The sequence below is a fragment of the Mytilus edulis genome, chromosome 9, assembly GCF_963676685.1.
Source record: "Mytilus edulis chromosome 9, xbMytEdul2.2, whole genome shotgun sequence".
NCBI classification, from domain to species: Eukaryota; Metazoa; Mollusca; class Bivalvia; order Mytilida; family Mytilidae; genus Mytilus; species Mytilus edulis.
The window spans coordinates 12050349-12073161 of record NC_092352.1 but is presented as its reverse complement, the minus strand read 5'-3'; the positions used below and the strand labels follow the sequence as shown (position 1 = coordinate 12073161).

Sequence of the window (22813 nt, the reverse complement as noted above, 5' to 3'; positions counted from 1 at the left end):
GATATGCCCAAAAAGTAGCTTTTTCACTTTTTTCAATATTTTTGCAAAAGCAGCATCCTTAATTTTTCTCTGACATTTTTTTTTTGATATCTATTTGTGTTTGTGGTATTTATTTCATGTGTTTTACTCATTTGTGAACTCTGAACACAAAGAAAAGTGGATAAAAGCATTAAAAGAGTGCAAAATGTGCTGTTTTAATAGTCTAGGTCTAACGGTCCGTATGAAGCAAGTGAAATATGAAGTTCTATGCACTTAAAAATTGTATTTCTTTAAACAGATTGCACTGAATCTATATCAAAAGCACTTATTACTGGTTGTTTAAACTTGTCTGTTTCACAGAATACCTTTATTTTCTTCTGTTGGATGGCTGGTGGTTAAAATATTGGCATTTTAAGATTGAAATTTCATGCAGGTTTTAAACAGTAAATTGAAAAAAACTTTGCATCAGACCATACTGTCTACATACATAGTTAAAAGCAACAGTCTTGTAACATCCAGGCTTCATATTTGATCATATCTCAGCAAGGATTTGAGCAAAAAGAAGCATATTTCCATCTCCAATATCATTTATATGCAATTTAATATGGAAATATAGGGAACGGCCCAAATTGACAACTTGTTATTTTAAGCTTGACATTGCTTAAGACCATGTAAAACTCATGTGTTATGCTATTTGAAACTTATATTTACATCAAAAGAACATTTATGATATGTAAAATGTTTTGTTTTAATTTAACAACTTCAGAAAATTGTTGTAAGTGGAAAATATTACATTTCATATAAGGCCTCACTTCATTTGAAAACCTCTATTTTTAGGCATAGGCACATATAAAATTAACTTTTGTCAAATTTTTATAAGTCTCATACATAAAGTATGCTATCATGTACTTTGAATAGATAATATCTTATCCATTGAGACATTAAAAAGTGCAATTTGGTGTTTTTTTGGGATTTTTGAAGCCAAAATTTGAAAGTTGAAATTGTTCTATTTCAACGTCACAATTCAGCAACCAAAGTTGAGATATAAAAAATGCCACATTTTCTATAATATATATCATATGGCTTTGAAACTTTGTAAACTGACTCATAATACACTAAGCTTAAATCATGCCAAGTTTTATTGGAATTGGTCAAGTTTTTGGCCCCTAATAGGTGCATTTCAGCAAATTTTGAATTTATACTTTGACAACTTCTCTGAATGATCTATTGGTATTGATTTGTCAAACTATATGAGAAGAAATGATTTCCACTTTTATTTCATAGAAATTTGTAAAAAAAGTCACTTTTCAGCTGATATGCCCAAAAAGTAGCTTTTTCACTTTTTTCAATATTTTTGCAAAAGCAGCATCCTTAATTTTTCTCTGACATTTTTTTTTGGATATCTATTTGTGTTTGTGGTATTTATTTCATGTGTTTTACTCATTTGTGAACTCTGAACACAAAGAAAAGTGGATAAAAGCATTAAAAGAGTGCAAAATGTGCTGTTTTAATAGTCTAGGTCTAACGGTCCGTATGAAGCAAGTGAAATATGAAGTTCTATGCACTTAAAAATTGTATTTCTTTAAACAGATTGCACTGAATCTATATCAAAAGCACTTATTACTGGTTGTTTAAACTTGTCTGTTTCACAGAATACCTTTATTTTCTTCTGTTGGATGGCTGGTGGTTAAAATATTGGCATTTTAAGATTGAAATTTCATGCAGGTTTTAAACAGTAAATTGAAAAAAACTTTGCATCAGACCATACTGTCTACATACATAGTTAAAAGCAACAGTCTTGTAACATCCAGGCTTCATATTTGATCATATCTCAGCAAGGATTTGAGCAAAAAGAAGCATATTTCCATCTCCAATATCATTTATATGCAATTTAATATGGAAATATAGGGAACGGCCCAAATTGACAACTTGTTATTTTAAGCTTGACATTGCTTAAGACCATGTAAAACTCATGTGTTATGCTATTTGAAACTTATATTTACATCAAAAGAACATTTATGATATGTAAAATGTTTTGTTTTAATTTAACAACTTCAGAAAATTGTTGTAAGTGGAAAATATTACATTTCATATAAGGCCTCACTTCATTTGAAAACCTCTATTTTTAGGCATAGGCACATATAAAATTAACTTTTGTCAAATTTTTATAAGTCTCATACATAAAGTATGCTATCATGTACTTTGAATAGATAATATCTTATCCATTGAGACATTAAAAAGTGCAATTTGGTGTTTTTTTGGGATTTTTGAAGCCAAAATTTGAAAGTTGAAATTGTTCTATTTCAACGTCACAATTCAGCAACCAAAGTTGAGATATAAAAAATGCCACATTTTCTATAATATATATCATATGGCTTTGAAACTTTGTAAACTGACTCATAATACACTAAGCTTAAATCATGCCAAGTTTTATTGGAATTGGTCAAGTTTTTGGCCCCTAATAGGTGCATTTCAGCAAATTTTGAATTTATACTTTGACAACTTCTCTGAATGATCTATTGGTATTGATTTGTCAAACTATATGAGAAGAAATGATTTCCACTTTTATTTCATAGAAATTTGTAAAAAAAGTCACTTTTCAGCTGATATGCCCAAAAAGTAGCTTTTTCACTTTTTTCAATATTTTTGCAAAAGCAGCATCCTTAATTTTTCTCTGACATTTTTTTTTTTGATATCTATTTGTGTTTGTGGTATTTATTTCATGTGTTTTACTCATTTGTGAACTCTGAACACAAAGAAAAGTGGATAAAAGCATTAAAAGAGTGCAAAATGTGCTGTTTTAATAGTCTAGGTCTAACGGTCCGTATGAAGCAAGTGAAATATGAAGTTCTATGCACTTAAAAATTGTATTTCTTTAAACAGATTGCACTGAATCTATATCAAAAGCACTTATTACTGGTTGTTTAAACTTGTCTGTTTCACAGAATACCTTTATTTTCTTCTGTTGGATGGCTGGTGGTTAAAATATTGGCATTTTAAGATTGAAATTTCATGCAGGTTTTAAACAGTAAATTGAAAAAAACTTTGCATCAGACCATACTGTCTACATACATAGTTAAAAGCAACAGTCTTGTAACATCCAGGCTTCATATTTGATCATATCTCAGCAAGGATTTGAGCAAAAAGAAGCATATTTCCATCTCCAATATCATTTATATGCAATTTAATATGGAAATATAGGGAACGGCCCAAATTGACAACTTGTTATTTTAAGCTTGACATTGCTTAAGACCATGTAAAACTCATGTGTTATGCTATTTGAAACTTATATTTACATCAAAAGAACATTTATGATATGTAAAATGTTTTGTTTTAATTTAACAACTTCAGAAAATTGTTGTAAGTGGAAAATATTACATTTCATATAAGGCCTCACTTCATTTGAAAACCTCTATTTTTAGGCATAGGCACATATAAAATTAACTTTTGTCAAATTTTTATAAGTCTCATACATAAAGTATGCTATCATGTACTTATCCATTGAGACATTAAAAAGTGCAATTTGGTGTTTTTTTTGGGATTTTTGAAACCAAAATTTGAAAGTTGAAATTGTTCTATTTCAACGTCACAATTCAGCAACCAAAGTTGAGATATAAAAAATGCCACATTTTCTATAATATATATCATATGGCTTTGAAACTTTGTAAACTGACTCATAATACACTAAGCTTAAATCATGCCAAGTTTTATTGGAATTGGTCAAGTTTTTGGCCCCTAAGAGGTGCATTTCAGCAAATTTTGAATTTATACTTTGACAACTTCTCTGAATGATCTATTGGTATTGATTTGTCAAACTATATGAGAAGAAATGATTTCCACTTTTATTTCATAGAAATTTGTAAAAAAAGTCACTTTTCAGCTGATATGCCCAAAAAGTAGCTTTTTCACTTTTTTCAATATTTTTGCAAAAGCAGCATCCTTAATTTTTCTCTGATATTTTTTTTTTGATATCTATTTGTGTTTGTGGTATTTATTTCATGTGTTTTACTCATTTGTGAACTCTGAACACAAAGAAAAGTGGATAAAAGCATTAAAAGAGTGCAAAATGTGCTGTTTTAATAGTCTAGGTCTAACGGTCCGTATGAAGCAAGTGAAATATGAAGTTCTATGCACTTAAAAATTGTATTTCTTTAAACAGATTGCACTGAATCTATATCAAAAGCACTTATTACTGGTTGTTTAAACTTGTCTGTTTCACAGAATACCTTTATTTTCTTCTGTTGGATGGCTGGTGGTTAAAATATTGGCATTTTAAGATTGAAATTTCATGCAGGTTTTAAACAGTAAATTGAAAAAAACTTTGCATCAGACCATACTGTCTACATACATAGTTAAAAGCAACAGTCTTGTAACATCCAGGCTTCATATTTGATCATATCTCAGCAAGGATTTGAGCAAAAAGAAGCATATTTCCATCTCCAATATCATTTATATGCAATTTAATATGGAAATATAGGGAACGGCCCAAATTGACAACTTGTTATTTTAAGCTTGACATTGCTTAAGACCATGTAAAACTCATGTGTTATGCTATTTGAAACTTATATTTACATCAAAAGAACATTTATGATATGTAAAATGTTTTGTTTTAATTTAACAACTTCAGAAAATTGTTGTAAGTGGAAAATATTACATTTCATATAAGGCCTCACTTCATTTGAAAACCTCTATTTTTAGGCATAGGCACATATAAAATTAACTTTTGTCAAATTTTTATAAGTCTCATACATAAAGTATGCTATCATGTACTTATCCATTGAGACATTAAAAAGTGCAATTTGGTGTTTTTTTTTGGATTTTTGAAGCCAAAATTTGAAAGTTGAAATTGTTCTATTTCAACGTCACAATTCAGCAACCAAAGTTGAGATATAAAAAATGCCACATTTTCTATAATATATATCATATGGCTTTGAAACTTTGTAAGCTGACTCATAATACACTAAGCTTAAATCATGCCAAGTTTTATTGGAATTGGTCAAGTTTTTGGCCCCTAATAGGTGCATTTCAGCAAATTTTGAATTTATACTTTGACAACTTCTCTGAATGATCTATTGGTATTGATTTGTCAAACTATATGAGAAGAAATGATTTCCACTTTTATTTCATAGAAATTTGTAAAAAAAGTCACTTTTCAGCTGATATGCCCAAAAAGTAGCTTTTTCACTTTTTTCAATATTTTTGCAAAAGCAGCATCCTTAATTTTTCTCTGACATTTTTTTTTTGATATCTATTTGTGTTTGTGGTATTTATTTCATGTGTTTTACTCATTTGTGAACTCTAAACAGAAAGAAAAGTGGATAAAAGCATTAAAAGAGTGCAAAATGTGCTGTTTTAATAGTCAAGGTCTAACGGTCCGTATGAAGCAAGTGAAATATGAAGTTCTATGCACTTAAAAATTGTATTTCTTTAAACAGATTGCACTGAATCTATATCAAAAGCACTTATTACTGGTTGTTTAAACTTGTCTGTTTCACAGAATACCTTTATTTTCTTCTGTTGGATGGCTGGTGGTTAAAATATTGGCATTTTAAGATTGAAATTTCATGCAGGTTTTAAACAGTAAATTGAAAAAAACTTTGCATCAGACCATACTGTCTACATACATAGTTAAAAGCAACAGTCTTGTAACATCCAGGCTTCATATTTGATCATATCTCAGCAAGGATTTGAGCAAAAAGAAGCATATTTCCATCTCCAATATCATTTATATGCAATTTAATATGGAAATATAGGGAACGGCCCAAATTGACAACTTGTTATTTTAAGCTTGACATTGCTTAAGACCATGTAAAACTCATGTGTTATGCTATTTGAAACTTATATTTACATCAAAAGAACATTTATGATATGTAAAATGTTTTGTTTTAATTTAACAACTTCAGAAAATTGTTGTAAGTGGAAAATATTACATTTCATATAAGGCCTCACTTCATTTGAAAACCTCTATTTTTAGGCATAGGCACATATAAAATTAACTTTTGTCAAATTTTTATAAGTCTCATACATAAAGTATGCTATCATGTACTTTGAATAGATAATATCTTATCCATTGAGACATTAAAAAGTGCAATTTGGTGTTTTTTTGGGATTTTTGAAGCCAAAATTTGAAAGTTGAAATTGTTCTATTTCAACGTCACAATTCAGCAACCAAAGTTGAGATATAAAAAATGCCACATTTTCTATAATATATATCATATGGCTTTGAAACTTTGTAAACTGACTCATAATACACTAAGCTTAAATCATGCCAAGTTTTATTGGAATTGGTCAAGTTTTTGGCCCCTAATAGGTGCATTTCAGCAAATTTTGAATTTATACTTTGACAACTTCTCTGAATGATCTATTGGTATTGATTTGTCAAACTATATGAGAAGAAATGATTTCCACTTTTATTTCATAGAAATTTGTAAAAAAAGTCACTTTTCAGCTGATATGCCCAAAAAGTAGCTTTTTCACTTTTTTCAATATTTTTGCAAAAGCAGCATCCTTAATTTTTCTCTGACATTTTTTTTTTGATATCTATTTGTGTTTGTGGTATTTATTTCATGTGTTTTACTCATTTGTGAACTCTGAACACAAAGAAAAGTGGATAAAAGCATTAAAAGAGTGCAAAATGTGCTGTTTTAATAGTCTAGGTCTAACGGTCCGTATGAAGCAAGTGAAATATGAAGTTCTATGCACTTAAAAATTGTATTTCTTTAAACAGATTGCACTGAATCTATATCAAAAGCACTTATTACTGGTTGTTTAAACTTGTCTGTTTCACAGAATACCTTTATTTTCTTCTGTTGGATGGCTGGTGGTTAAAATATTGGCATTTTAAGATTGAAATTTCATGCAGGTTTTAAACAGTAAATTGAAAAAAACTTTGCATCAGACCATACTGTCTACATACATAGTTAAAAGCAACAGTCTTGTAACATCCAGGCTTCATATTTGATCATATCTCAGCAAGGATTTGAGCAAAAAGAAGCATATTTCCATCTCCAATATCATTTATATGCAATTTAATATGGAAATATAGGGAACGGCCCAAATTGACAACTTGTTATTTTAAGCTTGACATTGCTTAAGACCATGTAAAACTCATGTGTTATGCTATTTGAAACTTATATTTACATCAAAAGAACATTTATGATATGTAAAATGTTTTGTTTTAATTTAACAACTTCAGAAAATTGTTGCAAGTGGAAAATATTACATTTCATATAAGGCCTCACTTCATTTGAAAACCTCTATTTTTAGGCATAGGCACATATAAAATTAACTTTTGTCAAATTTTTATAAGTCTCATACATAAAGTATGCTATCATGTACTTTGAATAGATAATATCTTATCCATTGAGACATTAAAAAGTGCAATTTGGTGTTTTTTTGGGATTTTTGAAGCCAAAATTTGAAAGTTGAAATTGTTCTATTTCAACGTCACAATTCAGCAACCAAAGTTGAGATATAAAAAATGCCACATTTTCTATAATATATATCATATGGCTTTGAAACTTTGTAAACTGACTCATAATACACTAAGCTTAAATCATGCCAAGTTTTATTGGAATTGGTCAAGTTTTTGGCCCCTAATAGGTGCATTTCAGCAAATTTTGAATTTATACTTTGACAACTTCTCTGAATGATCTATTGGTATTGATTTGTCAAACTATATGAGAAGAAATGATTTCCACTTTTATTTCATAGAAATTTGTAAAAAAAGTCACTTTTCAGCTGATATGCCCAAAAAGTAGCTTTTTCACTTTTTTCAATATTTTTGCAAAAGCAGCATCCTTAATTTTTCTCTGACATTTTTTTTTTTTATATCTATTTGTGTTTGTGGTATTTATTTCATGTGTTTTACTCATTTGTGAACTCTGAACACAAAGAAAAGTGGATAAAAGCATTAAAAGAGTGCAAAATGTGCTGTTTTAATAGTCTAGGTCTAACGGTCCGTATGAAGCAAGTGAAATATGAAGTTCTATGCACTTAAAAATTGTATTTCTTTAAACAGATTGCACTGAATCTATATCAAAAGCACTTATTACTGGTTGTTTAAACTTGTCTGTTTCACAGAATACCTTTATTTTCTTCTGTTGGATGGCTGGTGGTTAAAATATTGGCATTTTAAGATTGAAATTTCATGCAGGTTTTAAACAGTAAATTGAAAAAAACTTTGCATCAGACCATACTGTCTACATACATAGTTAAAAGCAACAGTCTTGTAACATCCAGGCTTCATATTTGATCATATCTCAGCAAGGATTTGAGCAAAAAGAAGCATATTTCCATCTCCAATATCATTTATATGCAATTTAATATGGAAATATAGGGAACGGCCCAAATTGACAACTTGTTATTTTAAGCTTGACATTGCTTAAGACCATGTAAAACTCATGTGTTATGCTATTTGAAACTTATATTTACATCAAAAGAACATTTATGATATGTAAAATGTTTTGTTTTAATTTAACAACTTCAGAAAATTGTTGTAAGTGGAAAATATTACATTTCATATAAGGCCTCACTTCATTTGAAAACCTCTATTTTTAGGCATAGGCACATATAAAATTAACTTTTGTCAAATTTTTATAAGTCTCATACATAAAGTATGCTATCATGTACTTTGAATAGATAATATCTTATCCATTGAGACATTAAAAAGTGCAATTTGGTGTTTTTTTGGGATTTTTGAAGCCAAAATTTGAAAGTTGAAATTGTTCTATTTCAACGTCACAATTCAGCAACCAAAGTTGAGATATAAAAAATGCCACATTTTCTATAATATATATCATATGGCTTTGAAACTTTGTAAACTGACTCATAATACACTAAGCTTAAATCATGCCAAGTTTGATTGGAATTGGTCAAGTTTTTGGCCCCTAATAGGTGCATTTCAGCAAATTTTGAATTTATACTTTGACAACTTCTCTGAATGATCTATTGGTATTGATTTGTCAAACTATATGAGAAGAAATGATTTCCACTTTTATTTCATAGAAATTTGTAAAAAAAGTCACTTTTCAGCTGATATGCCCAAAAAGTAGCTTTTTCACTTTTTTCAATATTTTTGCAAAAGCAGCATCCTTAATTTTTCTCTGACATTTTTTTTTTTTATATCTATTTGTGTTTGTGGTATTTATTTCATGTGTTTTACTCATTTGTGAACTCTGAACACAAAGAAAAGTGGATAAAAGCATTAAAAGAGTGCAAAATGTGCTGTTTTAATAGTCTAGGTCTAACGGTCCGTATGAAGCAAGTGAAATATGAAGTTCTATGCACTTAAAAATTGTATTTCTTTAAACAGATTGCACTGAATCTATATCAAAAGCACTTATTACTGGTTGTTTAAACTTGTCTGTTTCACAGAATACCTTTATTTTCTTCTGTTGGATGGCTGGTGGTTAAAATATTGGCATTTTAAGATTGAAATTTCATGCAGGTTTTAAACAGTAAATTGAAAAAAACTTTGCATCAGACCATACTGTCTACATACATAGTTAAAAGCAACAGTCTTGTAACATCCAGGCTTCATATTTGATCATATCTCAGCAAGGATTTGAGCAAAAAGAAGCATATTTCCATCTCCAATATCATTTATATGCAATTTAATATGGAAATATAGGGAACGGCCCAAATTGACAACTTGTTATTTTAAGCTTGACATTGCTTAAGACCATGTAAAACTCATGTGTTATGCTATTTGAAACTTATATTTACATCAAAAGAACATTTATGATATGTAAAATGTTTTGTTTTAATTTAACAACTTCAGAAAATTGTTGTAAGTGGAAAATATTACATTTCATATAAGGCCTCACTTCATTTGAAAACCTCTATTTTTAGGCATAGGCACATATAAAATTAACTTTTGTCAAATTTTTATAAGTCTCATACATAAAGTATGCTATCATGTACTTTGAATAGATAATATCTTATCCATTGAGACATTAAAAAGTGCAATTTGGTGTTTTTTTGGGATTTTTGAAGCCAAAATTTGAAAGTTGAAATTGTTCTATTTCAACGTCACAATTCAGCAACCAAAGTTGAGATATAAAAAATGCCACATTTTCTATAATATATATCATATGGCTTTGAAACTTTGTAAACTGACTCATAATACACTAAGCTTAAATCATGCCAAGTTTTATTGGAATTGGTCAAGTTTTTGGCCCCTAATAGGTGCATTTCAGCAAATTTTGAATTTATACTTTGACAACTTCTCTGAATGATCTATTGGTATTGATTTGTCAAACTATATGAGAAGAAATGATTTCCACTTTTATTTCATAGAAATTTGTAAAAAAAGTCACTTTTCAGCTGATATGCCCAAAAAGTAGCTTTTTCACTTTTTTCAATATTTTTGCAAAAGCAGCATCCTTAATTTTTCTCTGACATTTTTTTTTTTTATATCTATTTGTGTTTGTGGTATTTATTTCATGTGTTTTACTCATTTGTGAACTCTGAACACAAAGAAAAGTGGATAAAAGCATTAAAAGAGTGCAAAATGTGCTGTTTTAATAGTCTAGGTCTAACGGTCCGTATGAAGCAAGTGAAATATGAAGTTCTATGCACTTAAAAATTGTATTTCTTTAAACAGATTGCACTGAATCTATATCAAAAGCACTTATTACTGGTTGTTTAAACTTGTCTGTTTCACAGAATACCTTTATTTTCTTCTGTTGGATGGCTGGTGGTTAAAATATTGGCATTTTAAGATTGAAATTTCATGCAGGTTTTAAACAGTAAATTGAAAAAAACTTTGCATCAGACCATACTGTCTACATACATAGTTAAAAGCAACAGTCTTGTAACATCCAGGCTTCATATTTGATCATATCTCAGCAAGGATTTGAGCAAAAAGAAGCATATTTCCATCTCCAATATCATTTATATGCAATTTAATATGGAAATATAGGGAACGGCCCAAATTGACAACTTGTTATTTTAAGCTTGACATTGCTTAAGACCATGTAAAACTCATGTGTTATGCTATTTGAAACTTATATTTACATCAAAAGAACATTTATGATATGTAAAATGTTTTGTTTTAATTTAACAACTTCAGAAAATTGTTGTAAGTGGAAAATATTACATTTCATATAAGGCCTCACTTCATTTGAAAACCTCTATTTTTAGGCATAGGCACATATAAAATTAACTTTTGTCAAATTTTTATAAGTCTCATACATAAAGTATGCTATCATGTACTTTGAATAGATAATATCTTATCCATTGAGACATTAAAAAGTGCAATTTGGTGTTTTTTTGGGATTTTTGAAGCCAAAATTTGAAAGTTGAAATTGTTCTATTTCAACGTCACAATTCAGCAACCAAAGTTGAGATATAAAAAATGCCACATTTTCTATAATATATATCATATGGCTTTGAAACTTTGTAAACTGACTCATAATACACTAAGCTTAAATCATGCCAAGTTTTATTGGAATTGGTCAAGTTTTTGGCCCCTAATAGGCCCAAGACCACAATTAATGACCCCGCTTTTCGTTGTTCACGAATATAGTTCCCTTTAATTATAGTGTATTTCTTCTTAAATTTTTTTCTTTCCTTTTCTCAAACATTTCTTAGCTTTTATAAGGTGGAAATGAAAGAAGAGAGGTGAAATAAATTTTTAGATGTTTAATTTTAACTGATTTTGATATGGAAAGAGTGATTAGGTCAGGTGCAAAAAGGTGATATTTACAGTTTTTGGAACATCTCTTGACTTGTCCATAGGGGTATGGATGTGTATTGGCTAAATTTGTAAGTTTTATACGTGCAATTTTTCTGAAACTTGGACATATTTTTGGACTTGTACTGTACATTACACACACAAAAAATTAGACAAAAAGAATAGGCAAATTTTTTTTAATGCGACAAAACGTTATAAAGAAATGATAGAGGAATTAATTGTGGTCTCGGGCCCTCTAGAACCATGACCTAAAAATAAATAGTCTTCAGAAAACGTTAACTTTATGCAATTATATTTTATCAATAATGATTATTTTCAAAAATTTAAACTTGATTATTTAAAGAAATAAAATTATAACAAATACGTTTTTAGTTTGGAGATTCTACAGAACATGCTTTGATCTATTTATAGCCAAATTAGTTTACCTGTGTGATAATGTAAATTATACAAATTTGTTTTCAAAATATAAAAAAAGACACAAACTAAGGATGGTAGATAATAATTCATATAAATATTTTAGGACATTTAATCTATTTTAATAGAAATAGGATTTAAAAACTGCAACCAAATTTAATCATTACATAATCAGCTGATATTTTTTTTACACAAACATCGTGTTGATGGAACTGTTGAAAATCACTTCATAAATCCACCAGCCCTTTCACACAGCTAGCAATTGTCAGTGTTATAAACATCTCAGGATACAAATCATATAGAAGACTAATTTATTTATAGAGGTTTTAAATTCATGGCTTTTGGTTTTCTCTACAAAGGTTTGACGGAAAAAAAGATATACTGTTTTAAGATCTTTTAATATTTTCATGCAAATTCTGATTCTGAAAAAAAAAAAATTGCCTACTTACCTACCCACACCCAGTCATCATGGGTCGGGTTTGGGCAAACTGAAATATTTTTAATTGTGGCCTTAGATAAATTAAATTTTGCCAAGTTTTTGCCAAATAATTCACAAATAAAACCTGCAGACTCATTACGTTTAAAACAAATACACGTAGGACTGTCCAGTCCTTCCTCTTCACCAATCAGTACTTTACTATTCTGTCCATCTTTTGATATTACTATTATACTATTTGAGTCACAGTCTGCTACCATAATGTTATCAGATGTATCTTTACAAAGACCTCTTGGTCCTGTTAAGTCCTGTGTATATTTCCAGATCTGTTTACCTGATCCATCAACACAGTATACTGCATTACCCATATAGTCACTATAGATTACTCTTTCATTACAGTAAACAAGGTTATACAGGAATGATTTATTCTGAACTTGTATTAACTTCAGTGTTTTACCTCCCAGGTCTATAATACGGATTTCATCATCACTTAAACCTACAGCCAGAGAATTATTGGAGAATGATAAACCCATGCATTGTTTGTTTAATTTGATAACTTTGGTAACTTTTTCATTCTCCATATTGAACATTTTAATGGCTTTCTCATCAGGATAAGTTATGGCAATAGTGTTCTGATTGATCTGTGTAACACTTGAAGCTTTACCAGGTATAGGTAATTGTTTCTGTTGTTGGCCATCAGAAGTAAGAAGGTTAATTTTACCATACCGTTCCACAACAATAACTCTTCCACCCATCAGATAAATCGTGTCACTAATCTCCTTCAACATGTTGATCTCTATCTTTGTCTCAATATTCATTGTCATGTTATTTATGTTGGATGGTTCTTGTGATTCAACTTGTGCTTCCCTCTTCACACTAGTGTCTATATTCATGGTTACTTCTTTCATTATAACAATGACTTCTCCTAGGGATTCTAACTTGTTTAGTATCTTTCCTATCTCATCATTTTGTTTCATTTTGATGTCAACTTCTTTGGTCCTCTCGTCATCCTCCAGATCTTGGACATAACGTTGACATTGATGTACTTGTTGTTCAATCTGATGTACACCAAGAACTGATTGGCGTTTAGAAATTTGTGAAGTGACAGTTTGTAAATGTTCTTTAATTTCCTTCAAGCTTTTCTTTTTTGCTTCAATTTCAGAAATGAAATCAGTTATTTTTGATTTTTCCTGATTCCAAATAATATCTGTTTCTTGGCATAACTTTTTCTCCAGGTGGTCTAAATGTTTGTTTATATCATGTCTTATTCCTTTAATTGACTTTTTTATGCTACCACACTGATTTTCTCCAGTTTCGATGTTTTTGGATTTGTTCCTGATTAATACTTCCAAAAAAGATAAGGTAGAATTAATGTTAGTCTCTACAGATTCCTTCGATTTTTCAATTTTGAATTTCTCCACGGCATCTGTTAAACTTTTTATTCCCAAACATTTTGAATGACTGGTTGAAATACATTCATCACAGCAAGGCATTAAATGACTGGGACAGTACAAGTTGAGCTGTTGACCATGTTTTTCACATTCTGTTTTGAAAGCTTGGCTAGGTTTACTGGATGCCATGACCTTAACATATAGAAAAGTTAATTAACATTCTTAGTACAGTTACACCCAAAAATGTAAAAATCATAAGTTATTTAACTTGCTTCGATGTCCAGTCAACTCTATAAGAGTCGACTCCGTATGGGTCAGTTAGACCTAAACATGTACAAATCACATGTTATAGGTCAGTTTGGTACAGTCAACATGGGTCAGTTAGTTAAATTACATTTGGGACACTTGATGATTGCCCTCACAATCACTAACTGTAGAAAAGACTTCTAATGTACAAATTACTAGGTATCTAAGACAATTTACATTGAATTGTGGTAGTTGTACATTATAATCAACTTTAAGTTAAGTAAATGTAAAATTGAGTCCAGCTTTGTACAATATTCTCCAATGCTATTACATAAACAATATTAGTTTTACAAAATAAAAATATAAATTGTACCTCTTGATTTGGGTAGATATCACTTAATCTGTTTATATTTAATTTTACTTACGTTTCTGTGTCTGATCCCATAAATGTCTCTGTACCAGGAAGTTAATTTTAAAATTATTTCTTATGAATGATGTGTAATTAAATCAAATTATAATTCATTCTGATTTCTTGGAAAGTAATACCACTTCAATCTTTTTTTATGCAGCGGTAACTTAATGATGTAACTTATAATGTCAGAGTGCACTGTAACGACAGTGTTCACATGAAATACTGACTAGTCATACACTTACAACAATGATACATTTATTATCCTCAACATAGGTCAACTGATTATATAGTTTAGCTGAGTATTTACACTTGTATTTGTTTAAATTTATTTACTTGAGTGTCCTGAACGAAGTTATTTTTTACAAAAGTTATATTTTTCTTAGAGCATTTTCTTCTTCAAATAATGGCTAGGAAAAATGCAGAAAGCTAGAATAATTGCTCAAATAGAATTTTTTTTTTTATCTTTACACATTATGTTAACTTGTGTTAAAGGCTATTTTTGTTTGTAAATATCCTAGTTTATATTTTAAAACTGCTATCAGTGGCTGATCCAGAACTTTTCCTAAGGTGGGGGGGGGGGGGGGGGGGGGCTCCAGTCATGCTTCAATGATTCCCTATATAATCAACCAAATTTTTCCCACGAAAGGGGGGGGGGGCCAGGCCCCCCTGGATCCGCCTATGAGCTATTAGTTATAAAAGCTAATTATGTAATATGATTGAGATGGTCGATTCCAAGAAAAAAATATTCTTTATTTGCACTGTAAAATTAGTGTTCAATATATTTTGAAGTACAGAATGTATTTGTATACCTGAGCAAGTTATTTAATATAGGTCTTAAGTAACATTTTTTTTATAATTCTGTAAAAGCCAAGAGCATTAACAAATTATATTACATATTTATGAAAATGCTATAAGTTATTCTGTGATTTCATATTGCATTGGGCGGAATGATTGGCCATTCCTGGTACATAGTGTTAATCACTTTTCATATATTAGAAAGCAAACAAAACTAGTTGAACTTTACAATATAAACTAGGGATAATTTTTCCCCAATCCATGAAAATAAATGTATTCTTTGTGAGTAACCATACAAAAAAATGATCTCATTTATTTAGTCAACTTTTTTGAAAATAGTTAAGATATTATGAATATAATGAAACAAGTTGGAAAGGCAAAAGTTTTAAGGCACTGAAATTCCCCCTTGATAATATTGTATGTATTTACGATGACATACTCATAGCAGGATGTAGTTCACTTCAATATTTCCACTTACCTGCCTCGTTAACTAATTGCAATTCCCCTCCACTTCCCCATACGTTCGTCGAGTTTTTTTAGTATAAATACGGTAACACCTCCAGTTATCTCCCTTGCGTAACTCTTCAGTTTCTCTTGGCGGCAGCCATAAAAGCACATGTGTTGCTTTCCCTGCACGTTTATTTGGATTATAAGAAGTTGTATCGTAAGATGGAGAAACAGGAAGATAAGTTTAAGAAGTATGTAAAATGTCCGGACAGGATGAATACTCTGGATGAGCACGATGAATGTTACAAACATCGTATTTGTAACGAGTCATTCCCATGCAAAATTTGCAAAAATTGGTCAAAGGAACATCGAATTTGGTCATGAAAATGATTGAAAAAAGTGTTCAGAAGGCAATTAAATTGAATAAACTGTCTCAACCCGTTTGTAGATGGGTTGACAGATTTCAAAGACATAAGTCCACCTGTGGAGTTGGCATTCGTAGCTTCAAATGACGACACTGTCACTGAAAATACACCTGACAACAGCACTTGTATGGTCGATATTTCGGCCATTGTACAAGAACAGGTACAATTACAAATACAAAACTTATTCAAAAAGGAATTGATTGATATCAATGCTAATGTTCTTGATGATCAACCTCCTGGAAAGCCTAGTTCTGTAACTTTGCAAAACCAAAGGCCACATTTTGACAAATTCAAAAGCTATGACGATCATAGATCAGATGTCTTTAATGACAAATGTTGATCAAGATCAAGTTTCTTATCTTGATCCAGAAGAAAAGATTGATGGGTCTGCATCGCCACGATCTAGTCAAATGTATACTTGCACCCCAGTGGAAGTACCACAAGGGGCACCTGGTGCTTCTGGTCCAATTGAGTGGATTTTTTTCATTAATAAAATGGCAACTGTTCTAAATATAGAGCCTGAAGCTTCAGAGACTCATCAGGAACGTCCTTCTTTTGTTTCGGCAAGACTAAAACCTGACAAGAATGATAAAAAATCAGCAATTAATTTACCTTTGGAAGGAACAATTATTGACATGGTAAAATCTGTAGAAAAGGAAGCTATCTCTGGTCATTTGAAAAACAGAGCTGTTCGTTGCAGGGATGATAAGGCTTTCATGGTTAAGAAAGTTGATTTTAATGCTTTCTGTAGTCCTCCTAAGTTAGATGACAATATTGAGGAAGGGCTACCTATTGGTCATAAAGGCAATTCTTTTAAATCTGGAGTTAATATTCCACCTTTTCACAGAGAACTAGATAATGATTTTCGTCGTATGGACAATTCTGCCAGGGCACTTTTTAGAGCCGTTTCATATGGTACTATGATTTCTGCCTTTTTGGATGAGGCAACTTGTGAAGATGATAGACTTGCAGGACGTAAAGCATTAATTAATTGCTTTAGAAGTATGGCTGATTTATCAGGCAGAATCATGGCAAATTCAGTATTAAGTAGAAGAAAACTTTTTATGAAAAATGTTAACTTCATTAGTAAGTCGACAGAAAAGAAGTTATTAAAGTTTCCCGTTTTTGGCAGTCAACTTTTTAATGGAAAATACTTTGACACACTGTATACATCAGTAGAAAATTTACGGGATGCTAGAGAAACCCAGAATGTTTATAATAATACTGGTAGTTATAGCAAGAACTTTAACAAGTCTAGAGATGATCGCACTCCGGTAAATGACTTTAACAGAAAGAGGAAAGGTGCACGTGACTATTCTAAAAATTCTGAAAGTGGAGCTAAAGTTGCCAGAACTAACACTTACTCCAACAAAGATAATTTTCGTCCAGGAAATTTTTCAAGGAAAGGAAATTTTTTTCGGAAAGCAGCTGGGAGCCCAAAAGGTTTCCCAGCTCCAAGGAAATAAGTTCAAAGAACCTTGTATAAACTATAAATATAAGTCCTCAGGTAGGGGCACGTTTGCTAATGTTTCACAGGAAGTGGACAAAGATCACAGGAGATCAATGGGTTTTAGAAACTTTACTGGAAGGACTAAAACTGGAGTTTATGAGTCATCCATGTTTAAACATAAAAGAGACAAGTGTTCCAAGATATGGTATTCTCGAGTCGGTTATTTTAACAGAAATAAGTGTTTTATTAGAAAAAAATGTTATAGAACATGTTCCTGTTGGGCAAGACAACTTGGGTTATTACAGCACAGTTTTCGTAGTTCCAAAACGACAAGAAGGTTTGCGACCGATTCTCAATCTGAAACCTCTAAACCAAATAGTAATGCCTCATCATTTCAAGATGGAAACACTCCGTTCAATTATGAAAGCTTTAAAAAAGGGAGACTATGCAGTAACTTTGGATTTAGCAGATGCATATTTTCATATCCCAATTCACACAGATTACAAACAATTCCTGAGATTCCGATTTCTAGGTCACAGCTTCCAATTTCGAGCAATGCCATTCGGGCTCAAATCTGCCCCAAGAGTGTTCACAAAGATCATGGCTGTATTAGCAGCATACCTACGAAAGTTAATGATTCAGATATTCATGTATCTAGACGATTGGCTGATCAGCAATTCAGTTGACATTGATCACATATACTAGGTCTGATGGCTTCATGCATTTACCTAATACCCATGGGAAGATTACATATGAGGCCAATCCAACTTTATTTGTTAGCGCTATGGAGGCCAAACATCCAACCATTGAATCAGTTCATTCCTGTACGAATGAGCTTGACAGGAGCCGACAATTCAGTTGACATTGATCACAGATGCCTCAGAACTAGGATGGGGAGCTCATCTAGGAACCTGGCAAACATCAGGAATATGGCCAAAGTCTTATCAACTAAAACATATAAATTGGTTGGAATTGAAGGCTGTACAGTTATCTCTTCAAGAAGCTGTACAGATCGTGAAAGACATGAATACGTTGATAAGATCGGACAAGACAACAGTGATAAGTTATATCAACAAGCAGGGCGGAACCCATTCCCCAGAACTGTGTTACCTTACTTGGGACCTTTACCAATGGTGTATTCAGAACAAAGTAACTATCCGTGCAGTTCACATTCCGGGAAAGATAAATCTACTAGCAGATGCTCTTTCGAGGGGGAAAAATCTTATCAAGATGACAGAGTGGACACTCAACAATATGATAGTAAATTATTATGATATTTCAGAGACTGGGAACTCCAAGTATAGATCTGTTTGCAACAGCTCAGAACAAAAAGTTAGCAGTTTATTGCTCTCCGGTTCCAGACATAGCAGCATTTCAAGTAGATGCTCTAACTGTAAATTGGAGCGGCATGTATGCATATGCATTTCCTCCTCCAATCCTTGTTCCTCGGATATTACAAAAGATTCGAGAAGAAAAGACAGTTGTTCTTCTAATAGCACCAATGTGTCCAAGACAATCTTGGTATCCTCAGATGTTGGATCTACTGATAGATATTCCAATAAAACTACCACCTCTGCCAGATCTGCTTTCACAAATTCACAATCGAATACAAATATTTCATCAGAGTCCAGAAACATTAAATCTTGTGGCATGGAAATTATCAAATTGCGCCATAAGTCAAAAGGATTTTCTGAAAAAACTGCAGAAATTATGGCAAATGCCAGAAAAACATCTACTCAAACAGTGTATAATGCAAGACTTAGAATATATGACATTTGGTGTAAAGAACAAAATATCAATTCCACTTCTTCAACTATACCAAAAGTAGCATCTTTCTACTGTAAGAAAATGCAAACCACAGACTATTACAGGTTACAAGTCAGTCATAGCAATTTGCTGTACTTATTAAGTATATTAGTGTTCATATGGTCTCCAAATTTTACCCTGATTTTGTTGCCATTATTGTAGGAATATTGTTTTTGTAAAGTTATTGTTAACAATAAATATTAACTATAAACCTATTTATTGTATACCAAATAAATTATATTTGATTTATTCTGTTGGATTTTGAAGAAACACCCGCTACACTGTTCACTCTTACAAGTTTCAAAAAACAATTACATGTGACTGATATTTGCCACCATGGCTTATTTCTTATATCTACAGCAAACTTTGTTTTGATGGTAAAGTCCTTCCACAAATAATTATACCTATAATATATAACCTGTATATATAATTATACAAAAATAACCAGACACCTACTAGGCAACCAAGTTCTGATCATTCAAAAATTATTGCCAGGTTTTTTAAATGCAAATATTGCAAATGAGTGAGTACCACAATAATAAGAACTCACATTCTGAAAATGACCCAAAATGTGATAATTCTTAAAACATTAATGCAAGATTTTTGCATTTACAGAAGGATCGATTTCTATACAATATTTGAAACTTTAAGTTAATAAAAGGAGTGAATAAACCTGACATCATTGAGATGGGCCCCGCTGTGAATAACATGTGGTAAAAATTGTAATCCTTATCATAGGACTTGGGGTTGTCAACTGAAAGCAATGTTTTTGACCTTGACCTTTGACCTCTGAAGTTGTACTTACACTATGACACTACCTCTGTATTTTACATGTCAAGTATAAACTAAGAAATCACAACGGTTCTCAAGATATAAAGGGGACACTATCTTTACCATAGGTCATGGGGTTTTCAACTGTAAACAATTTGTTTACCTTGAACCTTGACCTAGGAAGTTGTACATAAATTATGACACACCCTCAGGTGTTAGTCAATATACATGTCAAGTACCAAGTATGAAATCATAAAGGTTCTCTTGTTATAGAGTAGACACAATTTGTTACAGACAGATAAACAGATTGGTCACTATAGGGTGGCTAGCCACTAAGTTGAACAGAATCTTTAAATTATCTTCAATCAACTCAAAAATTTTAAGAATAACAGACAGAAAGACGGAGTTGTTGCTATCTTTTGATACACACACTTCAAGTATTCAGTAAACAGGAAGTTGAAAGAGTCATGGATGTTAAAACACTTCATATGGTAAACCATGATAATATTTTCAAGTATTAGTAGTTCCCTGGAAAAATTTGACAAAAATTTCATACACAGCCAGTATTTGTTAACCTATATTAGTATTTGTTAACCTATATTAGTATTTGGTAAACAGAAAGTTGAAGAGATTAACACCTACCCATGGAGCAGGAGTATATAAAACTACATCTTCAGAGACTGTATCATAGGTGGTTAACAGACATTCAGCATTAAAAACAATAGACCACTTTCAAGTTCATCCGTCACCAGAAGAAACTCATCAATAAAGCGCTCCTTTATGACGTCATTTACCAGATAGAGGGGATCGCCTGAATCCCTGCACTATTAACTTCATCAAGCATCTTAGTGATCGTCATTGTGCAGGATGAACTAGAAATAATGTTTGTTTTGTAAGTACTTAATTACAATCCCCTAACCCCCTAATGACGGCAGTGCTGATTGTCAATTATTAGAATTTAATTTGCAGAATAATTCGTGCAATATAACATTATAGTTTTCCCCGCCACTCGCTCAATATTGGAACGGAAGCGACAATGCCTCTAAATGCACAAATGATGTTCACTAAAACCAGAATTTTTGACGGAATGCATCGAACTCTAAAGTTGTCTATTGCTCTTGTGTGTTGAAACAATAAACATGCAGCTTTAAAATGGACCCAATTAGAACCAGTTAATTCAAACCAAATCTTTAAAACATTAGTTTTATTGTAACCATATATATCATTACTTTACCACAATATCACAATACTGTATCTGTGGATATTGAAAAAAAATTATTTTAATCTTATATTACAATATGACAGTTTCTTCTGAAGGGTAAAGAGTCTGACAATGAACAGATCGATCCACTAAATTTTCCTCTTTATTTTGGTGTGTTGCATTAACTTTATTGTTTGAAGTTTTCAGTAAACTCAATTGAGTATGATTGTCTCAATGTAATAAAACTACTGGTTGAATTGATATCAGTAAGTAAAATTATAATTGTATTTCTTTCAGGTCAGTGAAAAGATGTTTTAGCTTAGAATCCAATGTCAAGACTTCTACTTGTATTATGACCCTTCTTTTCTGTCAATATGAGAATTTAAGTTATTTTTCAAAAAAACATATTAAATCAGAAGACATATAAAATGGATTGATAAGAGTTTGTAGCCATTTATTGATATAATTATTGTGTGCATTTATTATTGCAATTTTTTGAGAATGTACAACAATGAGAGATTAATATTCACAATTTAAGGAAAATCTCAATACATACATATGCATCAGCTATCAGAGTGGGAGTTAGTCACATTATTTGCATTATAATATATTAAATATAAGGTTTTTTTTTTAAATTTACAATATTTTGCTATTTGATGAAAACCTTCATTTATGACTGATTGAGAAGATGAGAATTTAGAATGTATTTATTGCATTTTAAAATAGCAAAGATATGATACAACTATGCTGTCAAGTACTAATCCAGGCATTCTTGGCAGACTCGGAAGATTCTTGCAGTTGTCATGCTGATGTATGATACTTGATTTGCCCACTGTACACTCATTTTATACTTTATTTAATCACATGTACATGATAAAAAGTCACAATCAAATAAAATGATCTACAAATGGTCTTTCATTATAAATAGATTAGTGTAAAATACAAAATTAAAATGACTGGTCCCTAATACTTTCAAAATCAATAACGAGGCATACAGAAGCAGTGTTTTCCTATTCAATAGAGTTCTTTTTTGTTACAGACTGTGTTTTATATACTATATTATTGTACTTTCATGAGAAGAGACATAAACTTTACAAATAGTAAGTATCAAACATATAAGACATTTGTATAACGCATTCATAATGTTAATTGAACCAAGAATTATATTTGACATATTTGTCTCCTCCTTACCAGGAAATTTAAGAAAAAAAAAAAAATAAAGAAATGTTTGACATATTCAATCATCAGTTACACAGGTGTAATGCTATACTAAAAATTCAGAAATTATTAGTGCACTTATTAGTTGGATTTGAGGACCCCCATTAAAATGCAAGGCTTTATA

At 31.0% G+C, this 22813-nt stretch overlaps 2 protein-coding genes across 2 annotated transcripts; one reads left to right on the top strand and one right to left on the bottom strand.

The window, feature by feature from the left end:
* Positions 1-12475: 12475 nt before the first annotated feature.
* Positions 12476-14852, bottom strand: LOC139487633 (uncharacterized). Its single transcript, XM_071272553.1, has 2 exons — positions 14590-14852; positions 12476-14110 (listed from the first exon to the last, which is right to left on the bottom strand). Exon 2 carries the CDS (start codon positions 14105-14107, stop codon positions 12533-12535), a length of 1575 nt encoding a protein of 524 aa, XP_071128654.1. The 5' UTR covers positions 14108-14110; positions 14590-14852; the 3' UTR covers positions 12476-12532.
* Positions 14853-16542: 1690 nt separating this feature from the next.
* Positions 16543-17709, top strand: LOC139489438 (uncharacterized). The gene has a single exon (XM_071275762.1). The coding sequence runs from the start codon at positions 16543-16545 to the stop codon at positions 17707-17709; it is 1167 nt and encodes a 388-aa protein (XP_071131863.1).
* The last annotated feature ends 5104 nt before the right edge of the window (positions 17710-22813 follow it).